At 34.4% G+C, this 25,860-nt stretch overlaps 1 protein-coding gene across 1 annotated transcript; it reads left to right on the forward strand.

Moving 5' to 3' along the window:
* The first annotated feature begins 22,884 nt into the window (after window positions 1-22,884).
* Window positions 22,885-25,674, forward strand: Hmgcl (hydroxymethylglutaryl-CoA lyase). Its single transcript, XM_040723665.2, is given in 4 exon segments — window positions 22,885-23,030; window positions 24,085-24,141; window positions 24,243-24,560; window positions 24,626-25,674. Coding segments are annotated over 2 exon segments (981 nt in total). The 5' UTR covers window positions 22,885-23,030; window positions 24,085-24,141; window positions 24,243-24,264; the 3' UTR covers window positions 25,311-25,674.
* Window positions 25,675-25,860: the final 186 nt, after the last annotated feature.

The following is a 25,860-nucleotide window of genomic DNA, read 5'->3' on the forward strand; positions in this document are numbered from 1 at the left end:
TAAAGAATAGTTGGAAAAAATAGACGATTTATTAAATCATTTATCAATGGGAATACGATGTACAACTATCCTTTGAATTATTGGTACGCCCTAACGTACAATGTACACATATAGATAAATGTATAAATGAATTTGACGAAAGAGAGATTTATCTTCAAGGGTGAGATTTTTTCCTTAGCAGCATGCATCTTCTCGCTCTCTCTATGGCTGTAATTTTATTTAATCCTTCTCATTTCCCAGTTCTTAACTGTTACTAAGGGACTAACTATTTCACACTATGCAAGAGAATTGAAGAATATTAAGAATACCCAGGGGCGTCTGCAGGATTATATTTTGGATGGGGGCTTCGTTTTTGGATTTTTTTTTTGTAGAAAAATAAAAAAAAAATTTCAAATATTAAATTTTTCAAAAATTCAAAGCTATCCACAAAAAATTACATTTTTTGAGAAAAAAAAGTTTCAATATTAAATATTTCTGTAAGAAATTCCCTCCTCAAATTAAGGATTTTTTGCATTAAACTAAAAAATTTAATATTTGAAATTATTTTTCAAAAAATTTCCTCCCCAAATTAAAGAATGTTTGCTTTTTACTAGAGAATTTAATATTTGAAATTATTTTCCAAAAATAATAATTTTTTGGGAAAAGCTGTAATTATTTTAATTTTTAAATATTAATATTAAATTGTTTCTAAAATCCACAGTTATTTTTCAAAAAGTTATGTTTTTTGAAAGAAACATTCAAAAAACTATTTTCAAATATTAAATTTTTGCAAAAAAAATTCAAAAAACCTCATCTCTTTACAAAAAAATTAAATTTTGTGGAAAAAAATTTCAAAAATTTAATTTTTTGAAAAATTATTTCAAATATTTAATTTTTTAATAAAAAGCAAAAATTCCTTAATTTGGGCAGGGTTACAGCCCATCCAGCCCACCCATAGAGGACACCTCTGATACCTTTTGCATTTTTAAAACGGTTATCAATAGCATGTGATGAAAATAATATAGTACCCCAGTACGCTAAAAAAAAGATACAAATAATGAATGTGGTTAACATGATAATTTGAAGAATGTTTGGTATAAAAGCAGCTGAGCTGTAATGACGTTTCGTTAAATAAACTACAAACAGCTATTTGTCGAGTTGAGTAGTTTGTAATTAAAAAAAGAACGCGAGGAGAATACCATAACGAAACATATGATACACCTAAATTAAGATCCTTGTTAGCATCAGGTGCCTGCTATATGATTTCGGACGAAAAAACTGTTATATCGTGAAGAACCCTCTGCATTAAAAAATAGTATTTGTGCAGAGAAAATATTATCATTATATATTAAATCTACTATATTATATTATTATGGATTTTTAAACCACTTTAAAACCAAGATTTGGGAGAATTCTTCTTTTAGAGGGAGCTGTTAACACCTCCACGACCTGTTAGGTAATAAACAAAAAGAAGAAAGAGCACACGCATCAACCGTTTGTCCTTTTCTAATAGCTAAACTTATCTCTTTTTTTTTTCACGGATCTCTTTTTTAGTAATTGTAGACTATTAGAACAAGACAACCGATTAAATAATAAATATTTTAATTAAACCAATTTAAACTCCTATATATTTATTTTAAAATATATTTGAAAAACCAGTTACACCAAAGACATGCCAGAATTCATACTTCAGAGGAAGAAAGGATCACCAAAACAAACGATTAAATAATGTCACACATTATTTTCTTTTCTGTTTTTTAAGGGTAGTTTTTTAAGTACAAACTACTCAACTCTACCAATTGGTTGCATTTGGTAGCTTACCCGTTTTTTGTAGTTGCCAGTCTAAAAAGGGAATTTTCTTTTCTGGACCTTCTGGCATTATTATTTCATTCCTAAAAGTAAGTCTCATTTTCTAATACATATTCGTATATATACGAAACAGGATTGAACATTTATGTGTGGCGATAGAAGTTTGTTGCAAAGAAATAAGTGTAAGACTTTGTTGGAGTCGGGAGTAGAATTGAGGATTGACATGTGTGTAATTTTTGTCTATGTCCTTGCTTATTTCCTTCTCCCATTTGTTACAGCTGCTTGTAGTTGGTTTAATGAAACGTCATTACAGCTAAGCTCTTCTCCTCCAAAACATTCTTCATACTATCAAAGTTAGCATGTTGATTTTCGGTTTCTTTTTGTTTCAACAATCCACAAATGCTACTGACTAGCATAGGCACTTATTGATGTGCAAAAATTGTCACTAGGGCACATTCTATATAAACAGAACTAGGCAGGATCTCAAATTTTAAAGACTAAGAGGAAGTTAAACTTCTTAATACCTTAATGTCTCTGCGTTTCCCGGGTTCATACTGGTGCTATTATGTATATTTGCGGACTTTTTAAGTAAGGAAATTGAGTAAGCTTGCTGGCAATGCCCGGCACATTAAGAAATAAAAATTATTCTGAATTCTTCTGCTTTTTTTAAAAGAGTTTTTAAGGTTTGAGAAAAAATATTTAAGTTGAACTATCCTTCACTCCTCTTTCATCTTCTTCTTTTCCTTCTTTAAATCTTATAATCTTCTTTTAAAAAAGGCTGCAAAGATACGACATGGAGCGAGAATAATTCTTGTAATTTTAGGGACTTTTTTTTTTTTTTAAATCAAAATTTAAATTTGTTTGTCAAAAAATTCGTTGTTATAATAATGTTTTTTAAAGGCTGCCATGGCATTGAAAGCCAAAAAAATAGTAACTAGAACCATTGCTTGAGTATTTAGAACCTACATTAAAAATTTCAAAAAAATCTATTAGTTTGGGCGTCATTCCGGACAAACAATGTCCTTATACCCTAAGTCCAAGTTAAGTCTCAAGTCCAAATCCTTGAATATTTTTGTCGAGTCTTCAGAATTGTTTTGAGTTTATTACCAGTCTATAACTATAACATAACGTACATAGTAGTGATTAGAATTTTCCGAGTTTAGTATTATAAAATAGCTATCAAGTTCAACTAAAGTGGTGAGTCTTAGCTATCGAGTCAGTAAGTTTTCAAAATGTGGGCCCAAGTCCTGTCGCACGTCCCTACCTCAGACTATTATCATGACAAATTGAGGATGATGATAATTATTTTGAACTGGCGTCATCATTGTAGAGTATATTTTGTTGGTAGCTGTTCTTTTTTTCTTTTATTTCGTAAATTTACGTCATCTCTATTACGGTGTTAGCTTGCTAAACACACAAATATATAGGGTATTTTCTTGTGAGCTGCCAATGTTTCTCCTTATTTTCTCCACATCAGGGTTATGAACGATGATTGGTTGAATTAGAATGAGTTCATGAGCTGTGAACGATTCCCAGCAATAATTGAATAATTAAACATTCCGTGGTTGGAAGGAATTACTTAACTAGGTACTGATTTTGGGTTTTGTTTCTGTTTTTGTTCGGAGGAAAGGTTGCATGATACAATATAGGTAACGTTGTGTGAAAAAACAGGTTACCTGCGAACCGTTTTTCAAAGTACGATAAGGAACCGATCCTTGTTAAAGGAGCCAATTCGTGAACCCTGAATATATTTTTACCAACCCAAAAGAATGAAGCGTCATCCTTATTCATCTAAAATATACTCTCTTCCCTTCAAATAAGAAGAAACCCCTTACCCAGCGACGCCTCGTGGCTATTTACCAGCCTAGGTGAAATATAGATTTACCTTCTATTTAGCGTCACCTCGGTAACACAAAAATATGGCGTGTATTTTTTTATCAGCTGTCGGTATTTCAGCTTTTTTTCTCCTTATCAGTATTTTGAGTGCTGATTGGTTGAATTAAAATTTGCTCATGAACAATTCACAACAAATATTGAACAATTATACAGTTGGGCTAACTACCAACCGATTTTGGGTATTTAACCGCTGTTTCTTTTCGGAAAAAAGGTTGTATTATGGAATAAAGACAAAGATAGTATCTTTGCCAAATATACTCGTCAATTTTACAGATCTGACCATACCTAGATGTACACATTTTATTTTTTTCAATTTTTCAACAGTAAAATATAAACGAGAGATTTTATGAGTAAATTTATTATAAAAAATCATCTGTAAATAGTACTCAGCACAACTTGTATTCAATATGTGACCCCTCAGCTCTAAAACTGGCCTCAATATGAAGCCTAAATCAATCAGGTCTTGACTATGTAGTCAGACTCAAGGTAGTCCACTCCTTATTGATGGAAACCTCTAGAGGCTGTACACTCCTGTGAAAAGTAGAACACATCCTCTTCTCCAGTCGCACCTAGATAGAGTAATCAGGGGGTCGCCTCTACAGAGGAAGGCAGGTACATTTTGAGGTCCCAAAAGTAAGAAAGTTGTCACTCGTGAAGGCCTTGGTCGCGATGACACGGGCGTCCGTCTTGAGTGAAAACAAAGGTGTCCCTAAACTTCTATCTGGCCCAAGGGAACACTTTTTTATCCAAAAGTTCGATGTGAGCATCTCCATTGGGCAACTCCTTCATTTTCACAAAAATGTGAGGTATACTTCGTCTGTACTGGCCACAACGCGGGCCAGCCGTCGTGGCGGTGAATAAATCCCTGACACGATAAATAGTTGTTCGGCTGTATCTAAGCTCCTTTGATATGTCCATAGGGGACATGCTGCTTAAGAGAATCTTCAAAATTTAACTCCTTTGTTGCTTCATTTTACTCGTTCTTTTTTGTTTTGTTTTTAATTGAATAGAAACTTTACAAAAGGAATATTGAGTCACGAAACCTTTCTTTTACCAAGTTTGAAGACAATCGACGAATTTGTAAATTTTGATTTATTAACATTTAACTTATGTGTGCCACTAGATAAGATACAGCCCCCCTACACAGTAATACCTTTTTTGCTGATATACGAAACGTGTGCTCCACTTGTCTCCAGATGCACGGTTCTAGTGTTGCGTCAAAGCTCAAAAGATTTTAAACACTAACTATGGCTGAAAACATTATAGAATACGAAAAATTCAAGTGCAAATTAAAGCTTAATTCATAAGAAAATGACTCAAGAGAGTAACTTGGAATTTTTCGACAGAAATTTGACTTCCTCAAAGTGTTTCAAATATGAAATTCTTTGAATTTTTGACTGGATCGAGGTTGCCCTAGTGGCTATTCTTGTACCTTAAACAGTCCCTACAATTGAATTATTATTTAATCATAATTGTTCAAGTTGAGTTGAACAAAAAGTTATTCAAATTCTACCAATCAACAACTCAATTTGAGTTGAAATTTTCGACAGAAGTTCTAAATTCCTCTTAGTGTTTCAAATATGATATTCTTTGAAGTTTTGACTGGATAGAGAGCGTCCTAGTATCTATTATTGTACATCAAGCAGTCCCTACAATGGAATTATAATTTAATTCTAAATTTTTCAGGTTGAATTTAACAAAAAACTCATTCAAATTCAAACAATCAACAACTCCATTCAACTAAACTTAATGTAAGCCTAAAAATTGACTGCAGACTACAAATATACACTTTGGATGTTTTATGTTGTGTAGTAACAGTGCCGTGAATAGTTAATACAATGTAACAAAAGAAATTGCTAGCAAGGATGAACGACTACTCATAGAGTCTATACAAGTCATAGTCGTTCATTTCCAGACAGTTTTAATATTATTTATATGTATGTAATAATATGAAAGGTGAAGTGGAAACAACAAGAAAATGAGACTAGACTTCGTTTTCGTCAGTTATAATACAAAGTGTATGTACAGTACAAACCCCTTTTTCCTTTGAGAGATCTCACTGAGATGGGGGCAGTGGTAATACATTTTCTATAAGAAAATAACCAACACAAAGAGACAGAGAGAGAGGGGTTTAAATATATGTCTCCTCAACACACAAGAGCCAAGCTTTTTCTCAAAATTAAACGCAGATTACATTCGTATTCTTTAATGACGAATTATCCTCCATTTCTAATATCAAACTATTATCATTAACTCTTTGGGTGTGCCTCAAATTCCATTAATTAAAGACACCAAAACTCATCCTTACAATGAATAATGGATAATTAAATATTTATTTTATTTGAAGGGTGTCATATGCGGCCCAATTTGAGTTTCTGAAAGGAAATAAAGATTTTAAACTATAGATTCAATTCTTGAGTATCTATACTCATACCCAAAATTCGAATAATAAGTCTATAACTGACTCAAATATGTCTTTTTAATATAGGTCTGTAACGTTTAATGTCAAGCACGTCTTGTGAGCCGACGTGAGGGGTTAGATTTGAAGCAAAATCTCGTTGGGTTTTAAATATTAGTGATGACTAAAAAAATTATGAAATGTGAAAAATCAAAGCTCATGGCAAAAGAAAGTTTATACCACCAAGATATTTTGAATTTTTCGACATAAATTCCGTCTTCTTCCAAGTGTTGACAATTTAAGATCCTGTGAATATTTGATTGGATAAACTTACACACTTAGAAAAAAAAAAAAAATACCCTGCCACTCTATACATTTATCAAAAATCTTTATTCATCTTTTTCTGATTAATAGTCAATGTGAAAAGCATTTATTCTATTCGGCTGCCATTGGCCTTACAAATGGCGAAATGCCTCTATCTAAAAGAATTACAAATATTCCAAAATTTGATTTCGGGTACATGGTGGTACATGGCAGTCCATAGCTTCGACGGAGGTCTTCATGTATTCAACGTTCAACGTATCAACGTGATGGTTGTTACAGGCCCTCCCCTTGATGTGCAGCTAGAAATAAAAGTCGAGGGGATTGATATCCGGACTGTATGGTGGCCACATACTCTTGTCTCAGAAAGCAATGTTGTTAGCTAAGAAGAACTAATCAATTTTTTCAGTGTGAGTGGGGCCCATCTTACTGAAAGACAACGTTGCCGTCGGAAAAATTCGCCAGGACCCAGGGAAGCAGGTTGGTCTTGAAAACGTCGATGTAAATGGCTGATATGAACCTGTAATCCTACGGGAATCAGATCAATGCCTAGCATGGCTGATGCTGGGTGTTTGGGGTTAGTCACTGTTTGAAAGTACTCATAGATTTCCCAAAAGATGACTTGATGGTCGTCATTACGTCGATTTTAGACGGGATCAACTTCAAAAGTCTTCTTGTCTGAGAAGCGGATGACTTTGCCTGGCGCTGCACTTCTCATATTGTTGATGAGTCCCTGGCAATGTTGAAGATGGGCGTCTTCATTGTGGCTGTGAGGAAGGGTCTCTCTAACCTCACCACTGACTTTCCACTCAAATTTTGACATTTATGAAAATGGACTTGTGACTGACGTTGAGATTCTTGACATGGGTGCACACAGACTTGGTTGAGTCCTTTTTTATGGGGTCCATGAGGCCATCTGCATTTATGCTGGGCTTTATTTCTGGAGCCTACCTTCCACTATATGGTGTTGTTGTTGTCTATCCTCTTCTAAACATTGTAGATAGTCTTACGAGCCAGTCCAATCAGTATGTCCACTTCTGTTGGATTGTGACGTTCACGAAGAAGAGTTGATGCCCTAAGCTTGTATCTCACTGGAATGCCATTTCTCGTCCGATTTAAAAAATTAAAAATGGCTATATATACAATTACAAACAGTTCTAATTTCCTATCATAGAACCTTTCAAATCAATATAATACAAATTTGAAATTTTGAAGTTTCCACTCGGTATGTACAATGTGGCCCAACAACAGATAAGCAAGCTTGCATACATTGTCTCAAAATTGAGTCTGGATTATGTACATTAAGGGGAGTGGCAACATATAAACTATCTTGAATTCAATCCTAATTTAGTATTTTACTACTTTTTTTATATATACAGCCCAATACTGTATGGACATAATTGAGTCACTGATAGCATCTAATTCAAATTTCTGGGATAAGTTCGGATATCCAATAGTTTTAACTATAGTTGAAAATCATTGGATGATTCTAAAAATCCCGATATGGCCCCATTACAAAAGTTAAAACCTATCAATTTCTCGTTCTTTTAATGGGCCGATCAACTCATTCTATATTCAGGAGTTCATTTGGCGCTGCTTAGAAAGTGTTAATAATAATACAAGAATTGTACTTAATACTGACTCAATTTTGAAAAAAAAAATTATTCTTGCCTACGTTTGTGCTGACAATACATACAATTGATAAAGTTTATTATTCCCTTTTAGATAATATATCAGGAATCTAATGAATGACTTGCTTTTCTCTTTATATAAAGTAAGGAGTAGAGGAGCAGGGGGGCGGGGGTATGTGTAAAATATCCACATCCGTTCACAAAAAAAATGGAAAAAAAAAAATGAATTATATAATTTTTGATAAAAAATATTAAAGTATTAATTTTATCGAAGAAAAAAATCAAAAATTAGTAGCTTTTTAAAGAAAATCAATTTTTTCGGAGAAATAATTCAAAAAGTAAATTTTAAATATTAAATTTTCTTGAAAAAAGCAAAAAATCCTTAACTTGGGAGGGCTATAGTCCCTCCTACCCACCCCCTCCAAACGCCATTGAGGAAATAGATGTAAGTTACATAATCTTCCTTAATTTATACTTATAGTAATTTGGATCAGAAGATATTGTAATATATAATAATGTATACAAACATGCAGTATCATCCCAGGCCCTCTCACGGCGACGATGACAACATCCGGTTAGGAATATATATGCAAAAAGTATTACATCCTGCAAAATATTTTATGTCTCTAATGAAAAGAATAACAATAAGGAAGCCATTTTGCAAAATACCATAATGAACAGGGTTAATCTTATCTCGTAGTACACTGAATTTAAATGTTAATAAATCAAAATTTACAAATTCGTCGATTGTCTTCAAACTTGGTAAAAGAAAGGTTTCGTGACTCAATATTCCTTTTGTAAAGTTTCTACTCAATTAAAAACAAAACAAAAAAGAACGAGTAAAATGAAGCAACAAAGGAGTTAAATTTTGAAGATTCTCTCAGGCAGCATGTCCCCTATGGACATATCAAAGGAGCTTAGATACAGCCGAACAACTATTTATCGTGTCAGGGATTTATTCACCGCCACGACGGTTTAGAGCGTTGTGGCCAGTATAGACGAAGTATACCTCCCATTTTTGTGAAAATGAAGGAGTTGCTCAATGGAGATGCTCACATCGAACTTTTGGATTAAAAAGTGTTACCTTGGGCCAGATAGAAGTTTAGGGACACCTTTGTTTTCACTCACAACTTTCCCGACTTTTGGGACATCAAAATGTGTCTCCCCTCCTCTTTAGAGGCGACCCCCTTGGACTACTCTATCAAGGCGCGTCTGGAGGAGAGGGTGTCTCCAACTTCTCCCAGGAGTGTCCAATCTCTAGAGGGATCCATCAAGAAGCATTGTACCAAGCTTGATTCTAATTATATAGTCAAGGCCAGCAAAGGATTTAGGCCTCGTATGTGAGGGAACTATGTGAGCTGAGGACTTGCATATTGAATAAAAGTTGTGCCAATCACTATTTTCAAATGATTTGTTTAAAGAAACCTCTTGTCTAAATTTGACTACTTAGAAATCGAAAATAATATAATATGGACCACTAGTTAAGATCACCCATGTATTAATGTCAACTGCTAAGGAAAAGAAAATTCATTCTTCAGAGTACCAATTCCTAAAAGATCGGGCCACTCACGATTCACATCACCACTCATTCCCTATTGTTCCGTGTTTAAAAAGAGCGTATTCTAATTCAACCAATCAACGTTCAGAACAACACTAATAAAGAAGCAGAAAGTCGACAGCAGACAAGAAAATACACTAACTATTTTTGTGTTAGGGAAGTAACGCCGCCGTGTTCTTAGTTTCTTCATGCTCTATTGACTTTGGAACTCTTTATGTCATCCCTTGTTCCATGGAAAGGTTGCGAGATACACCTTATACATGATAGAGCATCGTGAATTATACATAAATAATGTTTTTTAATAGTTTATTGTATGCAGTATATGTACATGATTGTACACTGTACATCTTCTTTGTCTGAAAATTCCTTGAAACATGTAGTATAATTATTATCAGAGAATCTTCTTCCTCTTATTGGAAGAAGTAAAATAAATACATTCTAATGTTTGTATATTACAATCTCTCTTTGTTCAATTTGTTTAATAAAATATGACGTGTGTAGGATCTAGAGGGAAGATTGTAATTATGTTCCTAGTATATGTTATTGTTGTCGTTAGATCAGCTACAGGGTGAATTCAAATTATGAGATATTAGGGATGTATTTGTCCCAAAATGTAGACGTCCTGTCCGATCACCTACTTAATTTTGATGTACACGTCCAAACCGGACGCAAAAGTCGTCCCATATCACGTCGTTAAAGCTTTATACCGGTTCTAGGTAATTTTACTGCGATCATTTTTGCCATCGGTGAACACGGAACTACCTCGGTAACACAAAAGTAGTACATGTATTTCGTTGTCAGCTGTCGATTCATTGGGGGTACATTTTACCAGATCCCATAGTCAAGAAGGGAGAAGCCTTGTGAGGAAGGCGGCCACATTGGGCAGGGCCAGAATTGACATCACTTATGAGGTGGTTTTTTTTTGCTTTGTGGCTTCCAGGCTTCCTCTCAAGGCTCTAGTTGTCGTCTTCCACCTTTTTAATCTTAATAATAATACCCTTGGAGTAGTGTGTTGGAATCTGAGTCTTTTGCATACCTATTGGTAACAGACGGCTGTTATTATTGTCAAAAGTTTTTTATCATAGAGTAAGTAATACAGTCCATTAATTTCATTATCCTTTGTTATTGAAAAAAGGTCTAATTCCTCACATAGGGAAGGATGGGGAGATTTCGTCATAAGTCATTCTCGTGTTAAGAAGCACTGACAAACGATTTCTTTTGGCTTCTATCTCATTTGCCCTTGGTCTGATGAAGAGATTTGTTTCATAAGAATTGTTTATTTTTATTTTTCTATCGATAACAATGACAGAGTATGCAAGGACACGAATTCTAAATAAAGTTACTTAATTGATACAATTTAGTATAAAATCCTAATCCTATGTAATATCTATTTTGAGTTCATAATACGTAGAGTCAGCTCCTTTAAATCCTGCAAGCGTTAACGTATGAAATTTAATGAAAATACAGGAATATGTTTGTTTATTTCGAAAAGCTAGTACAACCCATCTTTGATAAATGACGTCATCATCGATACCGAGTGGTCCATTAAAATCTAAACAATTTGAATTTTAAGCTTCAACAAGATATACGTAATTTATTAATTAACGATATAATTTCAAAACAATTAATACTATAAATAGATGTGTTTCTGAACTTTTTTAATCATTAATTTAGATACCCTTAACTTGGCTTAGAAGTGGTAGCGGAAGGCATGTAGATGTAGTCTTCTGGCATGGCATCCAATTAATGATTGAGGGGATCTCGGTGTTTGGATAACGGATACTGCAGGTATTTCCCCAACATGCACCCAAAGGTGCAGTCCGGAGTGTTGGCATCAAGGCTCAGAGGGGCCAAATGTTAAAAAAGAAAAAGAAGAGTTCAGCAAATTCAAAAGTAATTAAAGCCATTTTGAGCTTGTTAGGCATCACACTAGGGACATATCTTCTTCATAGGAACGCTGTCTGGATTCGAATATGACCATGGTAGTCCTAAAAGCTATGAAGATTAGTCTAGCACTAACTTTGCGATATATTAGACTTATGAGTGGGAACACAAGCCTGTTGAAAGGTCTAAGCCTTACCCCTGAAGTCGGAATCAGTCCATGGTGGTATGAAATATTTATCCAAGATTATTCTCACATAAAGATGCTTCATCTAAACGTTCGCCAGCCGAAAAAAAAGTAAAACGTTTCATTGACTTTTTTTTCTTCAGCCGATTTTATTAAAAATTTGACAAAAATCCACATTATAACATAAATTTAACATTCAATTAATGAAATTGCCGTTAGTTCGGACCACACGCTCACGACCTCCCTGGAAACGTCTCATCAGCTTTCTTGACCGTCCCACTGGGTAAAGTCCGGAATCCCCTCCTTATCCTAGCTCTGAGGGATCCTGCGGTGGTTTGGAGCCATTTATAAAATCCTATTAAACAATGTCGCAGAAAAAATAGTCCAAAAGGTCCCATTCCAGTGAGTTAGGAAGTAAAAAAACTCGTATGGACGTGCAACACATTCTCAGAATCCTTAAAATAGAGTATTCTTTAGCTACTGCGACTGATTGGCCCGTCTTACTTCCAGATCAAAAGTCTTTGCGGATCCAGGGGAAGACTTTAGTATACAGAACACTTATTTTAGATGATTGTGTTGACCCTTAGGCCCTGCTTGACGATGAAGGGTGGCATTAAGCGACTCTCACTGCTAACAACGCCAAGAACCATAACTTGCTGTGGGTACTTGGCCTTCATGTTCCTAGGGACGTTATAAGGACTTTTTGCCAAACATCCTCGAGTTATACTTTTGAGTATGACATATGTAAATGTTTCGCAACTGAGAAAAACCAGATAAGATATTTTACAAGAGTCTTCTTGTAACAAAAACTTTCGGAAATGGAGGTGGGTCTTCCGTGGGTCTTCCCATCCTGCTTGACAAATTTTCTGACCTTTTGGGAGAGTCAAATTCTGTACCCGACCACTTTAGCCAAAACCAAGTTGTCTATTTTACTATTTAAATTGCATAAAATACAAAAAACAACTTTGTTGTTTCTGATGAAAATAATGAGTGACATTTCTACCAGACTTACTCTCCATTGGTGTTTGCTTGTATTAAAAAGGGCTTGTAGGCGTTTGGGATAAGACTAAAGAAAATTGAAAGCGTTTAAAAGAGCTACCCTTTACTCAACGCTGTAGATTTTGACCTTCCAGGGCACGAAGATAAGTAGCTAGTAGTAGATTTTTATACCATCACTAACTCTGGTTTTTGCTTCCAATAGATCTTACCCTTTTGGGGAAAACTCGATCATTTTGTGAGTTGAATGGGGTCTCAACATGAAAATCTTTATCATCACTAAATAAATTATGGGGAGGCGTGCCAGACTTCAACAGACTGAAGAAGGTATTGCTTCAGTTGACTCTCTTAGATTCTTCAAATGAAGAACCACAAAGAATATATTTTAAGCAAACTTTTTATAAGGCCGCGACAATATTTCAAGGAAAAATCTCATTTTTGAATTGATCTCATAATAAAAGTCCATAAGTGTTTGCATGCCCAGCTAGAAAAGATAGAAACAAAGACAGAAAAGAAGAAAAGAGAGAGAAAAAGAAAAGGATTTGCTCCCAGGACCCCATTGAATGCCCCTTTTTTGGAATTCCTCACTCACTACGGACTTGCAACGAGTCCTCTTGTGTCCATGAAGCTTGAAATAATTTATTTATACAGTTTGAGACATGAAGCTAAATTTTATAACAAATTGTACAGTACATCTTTTATTTTTCTCCTTTTTCTTTTTTTCTCTCTTTGTTTCTATCTCATATCTCAAAAATGAGTTTTATCCTTGAAATATTGTCGTGACCTTATCTCCAATTGACAACGATATAAAGCGTTTTTGGAAAGGCTCCTTTTTTAAAATCAAAGTTCATACTTTCAGCTATCCAATGAGATACTTTTAAACTTTTTGAATCTATTCGTCTTGAAGCTATGTGCCTCTGATTAAAATGCACCTATTTTCTACTTTAAACAAAGATAATTCGAGTTAAAAGTATGATGAAAACATTTTTAAAATGGTTTGGAAAATTTTTAACATTAGGCTTCAAAATATATTAGCATAATTTGTCCCTATCTTCAACACTGAGGGCTTAAAACCGCTTTGAACCTTAAAAATAACAAAAAATGTATGGCCCTTTTCTGAATGCCACGAGGCTATGAGAGAAAAAATAAGGCCATCTTTGGAATTAGGGGATCAAACTGTATAAAGTTAAGCATATGCTGTTCTTGTGCATAAAAAAAGTGTGGGTTTGTTATATAGTGTTATTATTCATCTCCCCAATATGAAATCTCTTAAACCCTATGATTATATAACTTTAACATTTTTTACACTTTTTAGGGTGCACCCTGTATAGTATACTGAGTCTCTGGATGCAAAATTAACGAACTAACAAAACAATATTGTGTACATGCATATTATATTCCACCAAGATATGAACATGGATTATAGGGGATTAAATTACAAAAGCTAGTCCATTAATTCACAAAAATTAATTAGAATTTATTATTTTAATATTATTACTTTAAATGATTGTATTAATAGATAACGGTCGACTAATGTTATTACTAAGTTGATTTGAAGAATCAACATTATTAATTTATATTAAAAAGCAAAGTTTGTCTGTTTATGTATTTTTAAGGCGTAAAGTCATTTTTCAAATTGTGCATCATTTCTAAAAATTGTGTGACTGCATAATCTAAGAAATATGATTAAACAACGAGTGTGTCAAGCTATAGGGTTGATATTATCTAGTTGTACACTTAATTTAAATATTAATAAATCGGAAATTTATTCCTCGATTCTCTTCAAGCTCTATGAAAGATACGATGTATGAGTCCATATTCCTTATGTAAAGTTTCGTTCAACTAAAACAAAATAAACGAGAATACGTAGAATGGAGTCACATTTTGAAACTTCTCTTACACGACTTGCCCAAGGAGCTGGGATGCAGCCAATCCACTGTTTATCGTGCCGGGGACTTATTCATCGCCACCATGGTCTTGGGCGACACATCACTGATAAAAATGATAGAGAGGTACAGATTTACGCGATACGGAGAAAAACTTGAAAAAAAAAAAGTGACGGATACAGAACCACATGAACTCTTGATACAAGATACCGATACGGAAAAATGGTACACTGACAAGCACTGCTTTTTAAATCAATAGTGAACAGAATTGATCTTATCTAGTGGTACACATTTTATTGTTTTTAATGCGGAATAAAATTGGCGCTAAATCACAGAAGAGGGTAACAAGACATTTAATCTCTGAACAGATGAGAAGGTTGGAAAGGGCAAAGGAGTTTCTAAAGTTTCTCAAGACCAACAAAAATTGGGCCAAAGTTTTGGTCTTTTCAGATGTGAAATAAGCAAAACAGCCGCTTCATCACAACCAAACATCGAGACATGAAGGTGAAACATGTCTTCAGAACAACAAATCCAGCCAGAACCATTGTTTTGGGTGTTCTGGAGGCTGCCCTCCAATTTTTGTAGAGAGGAAGGAGCAGCACAATGCAGCTGCTTAAATGGAGCTTCTGGATAAGAAAGTGCCACGTTTGACCGCAAAAAGTTCGGGGACAACTTTTTTTCTCACTCAAGACGGAGCTCCGTGCCATTTCATCGCTTAGATCCGTGCCTTCCTGAGAGACAACTTTCTAGACTTTTGGGACCTCAGCATGTAGCTGCACCTACTCTCCCGACCCGAAACCTTTGGACTAATTTATCTAGGTGTGTCTAGAGGAGAGGTTGTATGCTACTCCTCACAGGAGTGTCCAGTCTACAGAGTCTCCCATCAAGAAGGATTGGACCAAGCTCGAGTCTGCCTACATATTGAGTTAATTATTAGACCTGAGGGATCACATATTGATAAATAAAAAATAATAAAATGTATACCACTAGATAAGATCAACCCCGTATAAATAGAGAACGCAGATGGATCTCTCCCCCCTCCTTACCCCCCTCACACTTTTGCATTAGGAATCAGTAAATTATTTCTAATATGGGACTCTAATTTTTTATCATTTTGTCTTTAACTTTCTGCCAAAAGAGGACAGCCACGGTGGATGGTTGATTGAATGTATGAATGAGACTTTAATCATGTATGAAAAAAAAAAAAAAAAAAGAATTTAATCATGGGAAAAGATGAGTTTAAATTTAAATTGCTAATTTTCATAAAGTAATTTATACAAGTTTCCTCTATTCCTATCCGTCTCTCTCTCCCTTGGTCTGATTTGGTTTCGAATTATATTGGGACGTCACAATATCTGGCAACGAGGATAGAATCATCAGTACCTCGTCATGTCACGACAACAAGGAAAGTTGCAACTTTTGTCTATATCCATATATTTATCTAATTTCTCCTCCCTGAATGATCTTTGTAATTTGAGAATTGATGGGAAGGGAATTAATAATTCAGATGGTTTACAGAGTGAACAATAAGGCATAGGACAGCAACTTCAACTTAATATTTCCCCCATATTACTCTATACTTTTTTTAATTCTGTTTGTTGCATATGAGTAATGCAACTTCCATCTTTGTTCGTTGTTAAACAAACATTTTTCTAAAACATATTCTTGAACCTCTGACGACGACATCGTGAACCTGAAGTGCACGATCATTTCACTTCATTTGGAAGGGAAGAGCTGTAGGGTCATTACCAAGGCCTTGAAAGACCAAAATGTGTACAATTCGTCGATCGACTAGACGCTGAAGCGGTACAAGGAGACCAGGAGTCTCGGTGAAAGCCCCAGAAGCGGTTTACCCAGGTCCATGAGTAAACCCAGGTGAATCGAGGAGGAATTTCAACCGCAAAAAGTTGGCGACATAAGAAAGATAGCTCATGAGGCTGGTATCTCGAATGATGAAGCCGCAGCATCTCAGCAAGGCACAATGACCAAGATACTGACCCAGATGAAGATACTTCTGAAATTCCTCAATTCTTGTACGCACGTTTGAATCATTTGAACTGACGCAAGTTCCACACCGTGGAGCTGCCTTACAACAGCCACGATGACCGGGTCCGGGATCAGAGCATCCAGGAGATTCTCTGGGCAGCGAGTTCAGCGGTCAAAATCCGGCATCAGTGATGTTCTGGTCAGCAAATTTCACTGTACAAAAACATTGACACTTCCCAATAATTTACTTTTACCCTTCAAATAAGTTTTTATCCAATATTTCGAAGAAAAGTTGTGAAAATGAATGATACTTTTTACCAATATAATCTGCATTTTATTATAAAATTGTGATGTAAATTTTGACACAAAAGTATTTTTTGTTGTTCTCTGGTCTCCCTACTTCATATTCAAATTTGTATTCTAAAAATATACAAATGCTATCATATTGTTGACGATTATGTTGCTTCCGTGATGTATTTTACTTAATAAATGTAATATGCTTCGTTTAATGCATTATTGCCATAGTTTCAATAAAAAAATATATATATATTTAAACACAATTGAAGATAGAATTACAAGCAAATATTTTTTATTAGTCAGATCAATGATGTCCAAAGGAAGTAACAAAAGAATCCGTTTTGAAACATTCTCTAGACGGGGCCTACTTTTTCAAATCTTTCAAGAGGGGCTAGAAAAAACCAGAACGACTATTTACACTGTCAAAAGGAAAATGGAACCTTGTGCAACGCAAAATGAATTCAATATTTTGCAAGATCCAATGTCCAGGATAATAAAAACAGATGGAAGGGGTGGAAGCAGGATGGTGTCCCAGCTTGAAACTCAAAAGTAGACCATCAGCTCTTGGAGGACAATATACCTTTTTGGTGCATTAAAAAAAAGATGACCCCCTACAGCTCAAATTTCACACTCTGGGTTATGCATTCTGGCTACAAATTGAGACGAAAACCTGCATGCCTTGCCATGTAATAATGACAAATTATATGTGAAGCCAAGTGCCGTTGCTTGCCCTTTTTAGGATACTCAAGCCCCACCATCTTTTTATTATTATATATGTATATAAGTAACTAGCAAAGGTTTACCCTGTGTTGCTCAGCCCAAGGAGGGAGCGCAAAATCACAAAAAATTTTAATGTGATGCCTTCTTCATGTTCATACCCCTTCAGTGCAGGGACGAATTACAATATTGCGCCTGTATATTATATGATGTTTACTAGAAAAGGATTACTCTACGTTACTCGTGTGAAGGAGGGAGCGGGAAATCACATTGACAATGGTCAAAATTATTTCTTCTTAATGTTTAGACTCCTTCGGTGTGGGCGAGAATTATAATATATGTATTGTTATGAATTAAAAAAAAAGTTGTCTTATAAACTTCAAATAGCATACCTACATATATTTATGAAAAAAATGGTTTAAATAAGAAGTCTATTTTTTAGTTTTGTTAAAAAATTACCAAATCAAAATTTGCGAAGAAAACTGAAAAAAAAAAAAAAAAAATAACATTATTTGAGTTGAGTTGATAATTTTATGGTTTTTTTGGGTTTAGAATGAGCCCCCTTACATGACCCTTCACCCAAAAATTGGCACACCCGTCGTATTCGAATCAGGTTTAAAAAGAGGCACCTATGCTAAATTGTCCACCTATTAAGCCTAACGTTGTGGGTACCTATAAAGGGGACACCCACAAACTCTATTATATAAATACAGATTATATTACGGTGTTGATAATTTTTTGGGGCAAAAATAGGGGCGATGGGCTAATTTTTAAGACTAAGTTATAACTCGTCTTGGAAACCGATTGACTCTTACTTGACGGATAGTCCTGTCTGATTTAATTAAAAAGATGACTCGAGTAAATTTTTTTAATACAACTCTCTAGCATTAGTACCTGGGTTGACTTGGAAATATTACGTGTCGATAAACAGAAAAACGTGACTGCAATAATTCCGAAAAAAACTCCTCAACACTTATACGTATTTACTCAATACTTGTGTCGAGAAAGAATGAACAAATATTGGAGGAAAAACTGTGTAGGATCCCATTTAATCGCACACTAAAAAATGCAATGAATTTTGAACCGTAAATAATATAACTGCGACAGGAAAATTTTCCTCGTCATTATAATTTTTTTTTTGCGCTAATTAAGGTTTCAGGTCACATCTCAAGCAATGTTCCGATACATGTGTTGTTTTTCTTGCGCATTGTTTTAATTTAATCAAACTCAAACAAAAAATGAGTGATTAGGAATAAAAAGGCAACGGGTTTTGGACCTTCTCGACACCGATGCTGATAAAAAAAAATCAGACATTGTCGGCGTGACCGTGACGACAGTCCGGAGTATCATGGTGGAAATATATCAAAAGGATGGTGGAAACTGGAGGAAATGATTTGATGCAAGATGAAACATTTCTCATATCCCTGGAGGCCAAGATCAAAGAAGATCCAACAGCATCAATGCGCTGCTTGGCTTACGAGTTCATCGTAGACAAGATCACCATCAAGGGGGTAGTCCATGATACCCTAAGCAAAAAGAGCCTTGTCAGGACTCCGACATATCTCTGACTGACAGGATGAAGGCCTTAAGGCTTGATAGATACAAAAAAAGTCCTTCATTAGTTGAAGAATCATCCGTCGACTGTGCAGATCTTCGCAAACAATAGAATTCTCACAGTCGACCAGGTTTGGAACCGCAGAAAGGACAGATTTATAGCAGCATCACCTAAGGAAGTCCAGGGTACCTTAAGGACAAAACATGCGGCCCAAACAATGTACTTGGTATTCATGGCCACTGACGGGAAGAAAATGGAGCCCTTTTCCTTGAAGTCCAATGAGAAAATCGGGGCTGAGGTATGCTATAAGGTCCTGAGGTGGAAAATCTTGCCCTGGTTGAAGGCTAAGTATCCTGAGAACAACGGTGTGTGGACCCAATACAGTGGCCCAGCTATTCGGCCTTGAAGACACATAACTTCTGCAAGGAGCACTTTGTTTACTTCTGGGACAAGACCTTCTGGCCCTCTTACATTCCTGATCTCAGTGAGTGGTGCGTCTGAGAAAGCAAGTTTAGGAAATACATCATACAGAAATGTGCAGGAGCTCTAGGCAATCATCAAGAAGCAATGTCCTAACACGTCCACTGATTATATTGTGTCAACCTGCACCAAGTTCCAACCTCGTGTGGAGGCTGTGATAGAGGCTAGCGTCCATATTGAATAATTCTTGATAAGATTGATTGTTAAAAGTTTTTTCAATAACATTTTTCATTATACTTTTCTACTAAAAAGTTATTAAGGTTTTAGTTTTGCTTCTTGCTCGTGGAAAATTTCCCTGTTGCACTTTGTATAATACCACTTTTTTTTCTTTTTTAATATGACGTACTATGCGCTTATAGCTTGATGCTCGTTGGGCACTGTTATTTACTAAATTAAGCAGTCACACAGTTTTTAGATCTGATGCACTATTTCAATAACTACTTTACGCCATACACATACACAAACAGACAAACTATGCTTTATTAATATAATTTAATAATGTTAATTCGTCAATCAACTTTTAAGTAGGAGGAGTCTACTGTTATCTATTAATACAATCATTTAAAATAATAAATACTAATTAATTTTGTGAATTAATGGACTAGCTTTTGTAATTTAATCCCCTATAATTAATGTTCATATCTTGGTGAATATAATATGCATGTACGCAATATTGTTTTGTTACTTCGATAGTTTTGCACACAGAGACTCAGGATTCTATACAAGGTGCAAAAAATATTAAACTAATAGAACTCATAGGGTTTAGGAGATATGAGTGGAAAAAAATTGGTGATAAATAATCATTGATCTATTGGCCACAAAGTTTGCTTACATTATATTCTTTGTGGTTCTTCATTTAAAGAATCTCTGAGAGTCAACAGAAGCAAGAACACTCTGAAGACATACTCATCAGACATGCCCATCGACTCACGATGGAGTTCTTAAGTGCAACAGTATTTCTGAGGGGAACAGCACAGGCCTAAGCCTCAATGCTCCCAAATCCCATAGTCAAGTGGGTTCAGATCTGATGAGGAAGGAGGCAACAATGTCCAATATAAGAGTTGTCGCCCTCCATCCAATTTATGAGTTTTTTGGGCTTTGCCAATCTGGTGGTCTTTAACATTGCTTTTTTTCGCCAGACTTAGCTTTTGATGACCATCCTTCACTAACATTATGCTATTTTGCAAGCCTGCATATCGAAGTTTGAGGCATTTCCTCGTAATTATTATGGCCCCTACTCCAAGGGTTTCGTTCATAGCTGCCATTAGCCTCAAATGCCTTCCTGATCCTCAAAACGGTGGAACTGTTCACCTCCACAATCATCTTGACCACACCACAAACAGGAACTCCCGCATGGAGCAAATCAAGCACTGTTCTTTGAAATAATGCATGGTTCTTTACTCTACATTTTTTGTTTGGAATTTATTTAAGTTTTAATATATGATGAATCTCTACTAAAGCAGACTCTACACTTTCTTTAGTGATGATAATGTTTTTTCCGTTGAGGCAAAATTCAACTCACAAAATGAACAAGTTTTGGCCTAAAAAATAGGATCTATTATAAGCAAAAACCAGAGTCAGTGATGGTTTATAATCCTATCAGCCAGTCCCTTAAGAGATTACAGTCCCACTGTGGTCAAAATTAACAGTGTTGAGTACGTGAACATAATCTAAGAGAATTGTCTCCTTCCACCATGGTTTATTCCGACTTCAGGAATGAAGCTTAGACCTTTCAACAAGCTGGTGCACCCCCTTGCACGTCCAATAGGATGCACGTTTGGTGCAAGACTGATCTTCCTTGCTTATGGAGCAATAACTTTAAACCTCCATCAGGGTCGGATTTGAATCTGGTCCATTTTAGAGGTTAAGGTATGTAAGAAGCTAGGAAATTGTGAAGATTCCTATGGTCGTTATTTGTGCCTAGTGTGATGTCTTCCCTAACAAACTCTAAATTGAAGTACATTCTACAAAAGACAACATTTTGAATTATTTTTTTTGTCGGTAATTTATATGATTTCCAGTAGGGTTGTATCATTCCTTATTGTGGGGCTTAAAATCAGTCCCGTCTTGTCCTTTTAAAAAGTAAGAAATTTACAAGCGCCCTCTGAAAACCATTATTTTTTCAAAATTACTATTATTAAGTATCTCAGTTTACTGTTTGAATTAGTTAGGTAAAACATTAGGTTCTTTAACACCAGAACGACGGATGGTAACGACCCCCCATGAACGACGGTTGATATCAAACATGATAACCATTTATTTTTTAATATTAGTGGTTGCTAGATTATTTGAAATGATTGGATATCAAACATGATACACACTAGTGTTTAGACTCGGTCCATCACCAAAAAAAAAAATTCCGGTTTGGTGTTAAGTGATTAATTTCTAGATCGATTTGGACCGATTTTTTTTCGGTCTCAATTTATGGAACGATTTTTTTCGGTCTTATATATTATGAGAGACCTTTTTTTTTAGATCAACTGTCATTCATTTTTTTCAAAAAAATATCAAAACCGAACTTAACCGAACTAGACCAATTTTTTCCTTTTGGACCGATCTAGATCTAAATTTTCCCTTGGTCCGATCTAGACCGAATTTTTATATTAGACCGGTCCAGACCGAGCTTTTTTGGTTGGATAGAACTAATTCGGTCCAATATCGAATTTTTCAAAAAAATTCAAAAATATGAAGCTATTCTCGAAAAATTTAATTATTTGCAAATAAATTTCAAAAATACAAACATGTTCACAAAAAAATTATTTCTTATGGAAAAAAATTCAAATATTAAATTTATTGGAAAAAAATTTAAAATCCATAGTTGTTCGCGAAAAAATATTTGGGGAAATAATTTATAAGATTAATTTTTTTTTAAAAAAGTTTAAAAGATTAATTTTTTTTTGAAAAAAGTTTAAAAGAATAATTTTTTTTGAAAAAAGTTTAAAATATTAAATCTTTTTAAAAAAAAATTTAAAATCCATAGCCTTTCACAAAAAATTGTGTAGTTATTCTCAAAAATTAAATTTTAGCAAAAAAATTTTCAAAAATCTGCAGATGTTCACAAAAAAATTATGCATTACGGAAAAAAAATTCAAAAATTAATTTTCAAATATTAATTTCTATCAAAATTAATTTCAAAAAATTTAAGAAATTTTTGCCTGTATACTCGTGATCATGAATTAAAAAAAAAATAAAGAATATGATATTAGGCTTTTATTTAGATTTTTTCCCTTGTTTGAAAATTCAAACGTATTACCAAGTAAGGAGCTCCATACTTTATTTTGTAATCTTATTCAGTAGCTATGTCGTCGATTTAAGGTCCAAAAATATAATTTTCTTTTTGATTCACATACACTCACGAAGATTTAGAACATTTTTCCAACTTTGGCTAACTTCTCTATTAGTAAAGCAACCTTTTTGTGTTCGTCGACCCCTAATAACTCCGGGCAATGTCAGGTACAACCGCTACTTCTTAGTAAAATTTAAAAAAAAATGTTTTATTTGTTTAAAAAAAAAATATTAAAAACAAATTTATATTGCTATTTTAAGGGTCAATTGCAAAAAAAATGAGTAAATTTTAATAAGCCATGGTCATCATAGACGTCCCAATTAAGTATCTACTAATTTGCAAAGTTTTTGACTGATCGAATAGCCTGTTTACAAGTTTACTCCAAAAAAGAAACTGAAATACTTGAATTGTTTTATTTGATTTATTACATTATATATAAAAAATCAAAATTTAATTTATTGAACGTTTATTCTATTTTTACAACCCTCGACAGTTGTAACAAGCCAAGGGGGATGGAGGACACATTTAAAAATAAACGATTTTAAGCACAATAGTTTAGAATGTTGACACAATTTTGCAGTACTAGTGGAATAACATTTAAATTATGGTGTTTTTTTTTTTTTTTTGGGGGATCCCCAAGAACCCAGACACTGGATGTCAGGCAGTTGTCCTAGTTGTGGAATTTTCTGTCGGATATTTTTTCTGGAAATTTAAAACATACAAATTTGGATAAGAGAAAACTCACTTAAAGGCAACTTTTTCAAAGGCACAAATCTTTTACTCCATAAAAGCAACATAATGCTTACAAAATCCTATATAAGTCACTTTTGAACGTCCAAATGTTTTTTTAAATTACAGAAGGTTTTTTTAAATATCAATAACAGCAAAATGCAACATTTTTGGTAGGAGCAAGGAGTTTTTTAACTCCGGGATTTGACTGTATTTTTCTATTATTACGGAAGTTTTTATACTTTAATCACGCACCCTCTTTCTATAGAAGTTACTATTGTAATATGTTATATGTATTTCTTATTTGCTCCTATGGTTAATGCTATTAAATTTACTAAATTATGAATATATAATTAATATATTAATTGATAGAGTTAAAAAATGTTTTTTTATGATATTAAAATAAAATGTTACTCATTTCTTCAATTAATGAGAAAGTTACAACTGATGGTTTTTAGAGAAAGCCAAAATTGTATTTGTTTTTTTTTCCAGACGTGGTTGATATATCTTTCGGATACAAAAGTCCAAATCCTACTCTCTGATCACAGAGTAAGTTTTCCGTGAATTTATACATATTTTCCCCCTGCTTGACAGCGTCAAGAATCAGCTTAGAAAATTGTACCTGGAGTTGTATTTTTTCATATCCTCAGTTCATAATAGTAATCAACAATAATGAAATTCCCTTTGTCCACGATCCTCAAGAGAATACATCCTCGGAGAAAGCTCCACTCTATAAACTTTTCTAGTGCCTCAAATTTCGTTAAAATTGTTGAGGTGGGTCCAAGAGATGGACTCCAAAACGAGAAAACTCAAGTTCCTACGGATGTGAAGCTAAAATTCATAGAATATCTTTGTCAATCTGGTCTTAAAACCGTGGAAGCTACTTCTTTTGTCTCACCTAAATGGGTTCCACAGATGGCGGATCATAAGGAGATTTTAGCTACTGTTTTGAAGGATCAGTCCTGGAGGTGATCCTTGATTCCTAGTCCACACGTCATCTTTTTTGACATTTTCTCTCTCAATATTTCTATAGATCCATCGATTTCCCTGTTCTAGTTCCAAATCTAAAGGGCTTTGAGTCAGCTCTGAGTCTAGGAGTGAAGGAAATTGCAGTTTTTGGAGCAGCATCTGAGGGCTTCTCACAAAAGAACATCAATTGCTCTATTAAAGAAAGTCTTAAACGCTTCGAAGGAGTAATGAATGCGGCTAAATAATCTGGAGTAAAAGTCCGGGGCTACGTTTCATGCATCATTGCTTGTCCATATGAGGGCCCCGTGAAACCTTCACAAGTTGCATGGGTTGCTAAACGTATGGAAGAGATGGGATGCTATGAAATATCTTTAGGAGATACTATTGGAGCGGGTACACCGGGAACAATGGATACCGTTCTTAATGAAGTCTTGGACGTAATTCCTATTGAAAAAATAGCTGTTCATTGCCATGATACCTTTGGCCAGGCTTTAGCCAATATCCTTGTATCTATAAAGAAGGGGGTTCGAGTTGTGGATGCAAGTGTTGCTGGACTAGGGGGATGTCCTTATGCTAAAGGGGCATCTGGAAATGTTTCTACTGAAGATGTTGTTTATATGTTGCAAGGTACTGATTACGAAACAGGAGTAGACTTGCAGAAGTTAATAGAGGCAGGCCAATATATATCCCACTTTTTAGACAGGCCTAATATGTCTAAAGTTGCTTTAGCCTTGTCGAGTCGGAAGTAGTCATAATAAGTTTCTTTACTAAATTTGTACATGTTATCAGTAATTTTTATAGTCAATTTATGATATAAAATCCATTCAGAACTGTTTTTTACTTAATTACAACCAATATACATATTACTTAACCATGAAAATGTTTGTAAAAATTTGTAATCTATTAAAATATTAGTATGGAGCGTTTTTATGTGACGTCACGATTGTTGATGTCGGCCATTTTGAGGCCTAATTAACCAAGGTTTATAACAGTGTAATTTAGAATATATCTGACCTTAAAATTTATCAATTACAACCTTATATAAACATATATATATCCATATTGTAGATAAAAATTTAATATTATAATAAAAGAATAAGATATTTTCTCTAATTATCCTACATTTATCTAGATAAATAATTGTACAAGTTTCATAAAAGTTTATTGGAAATTTGTACATTTTATTACGAAAAAATATCAATTATCATTATGATGGTATTTCCTTAATTTATGACGTCAATAAAAACGGTCTTATAGATGGTACGAAATGTCCTTCCTGTATAGGTATATATCATTAGG

Source organism: Lepeophtheirus salmonis, chromosome 13 (assembly GCF_016086655.4).
Source record: "Lepeophtheirus salmonis chromosome 13, UVic_Lsal_1.4, whole genome shotgun sequence".
NCBI classification, from domain to species: domain Eukaryota; kingdom Metazoa; phylum Arthropoda; class Copepoda; order Siphonostomatoida; family Caligidae; genus Lepeophtheirus; species Lepeophtheirus salmonis.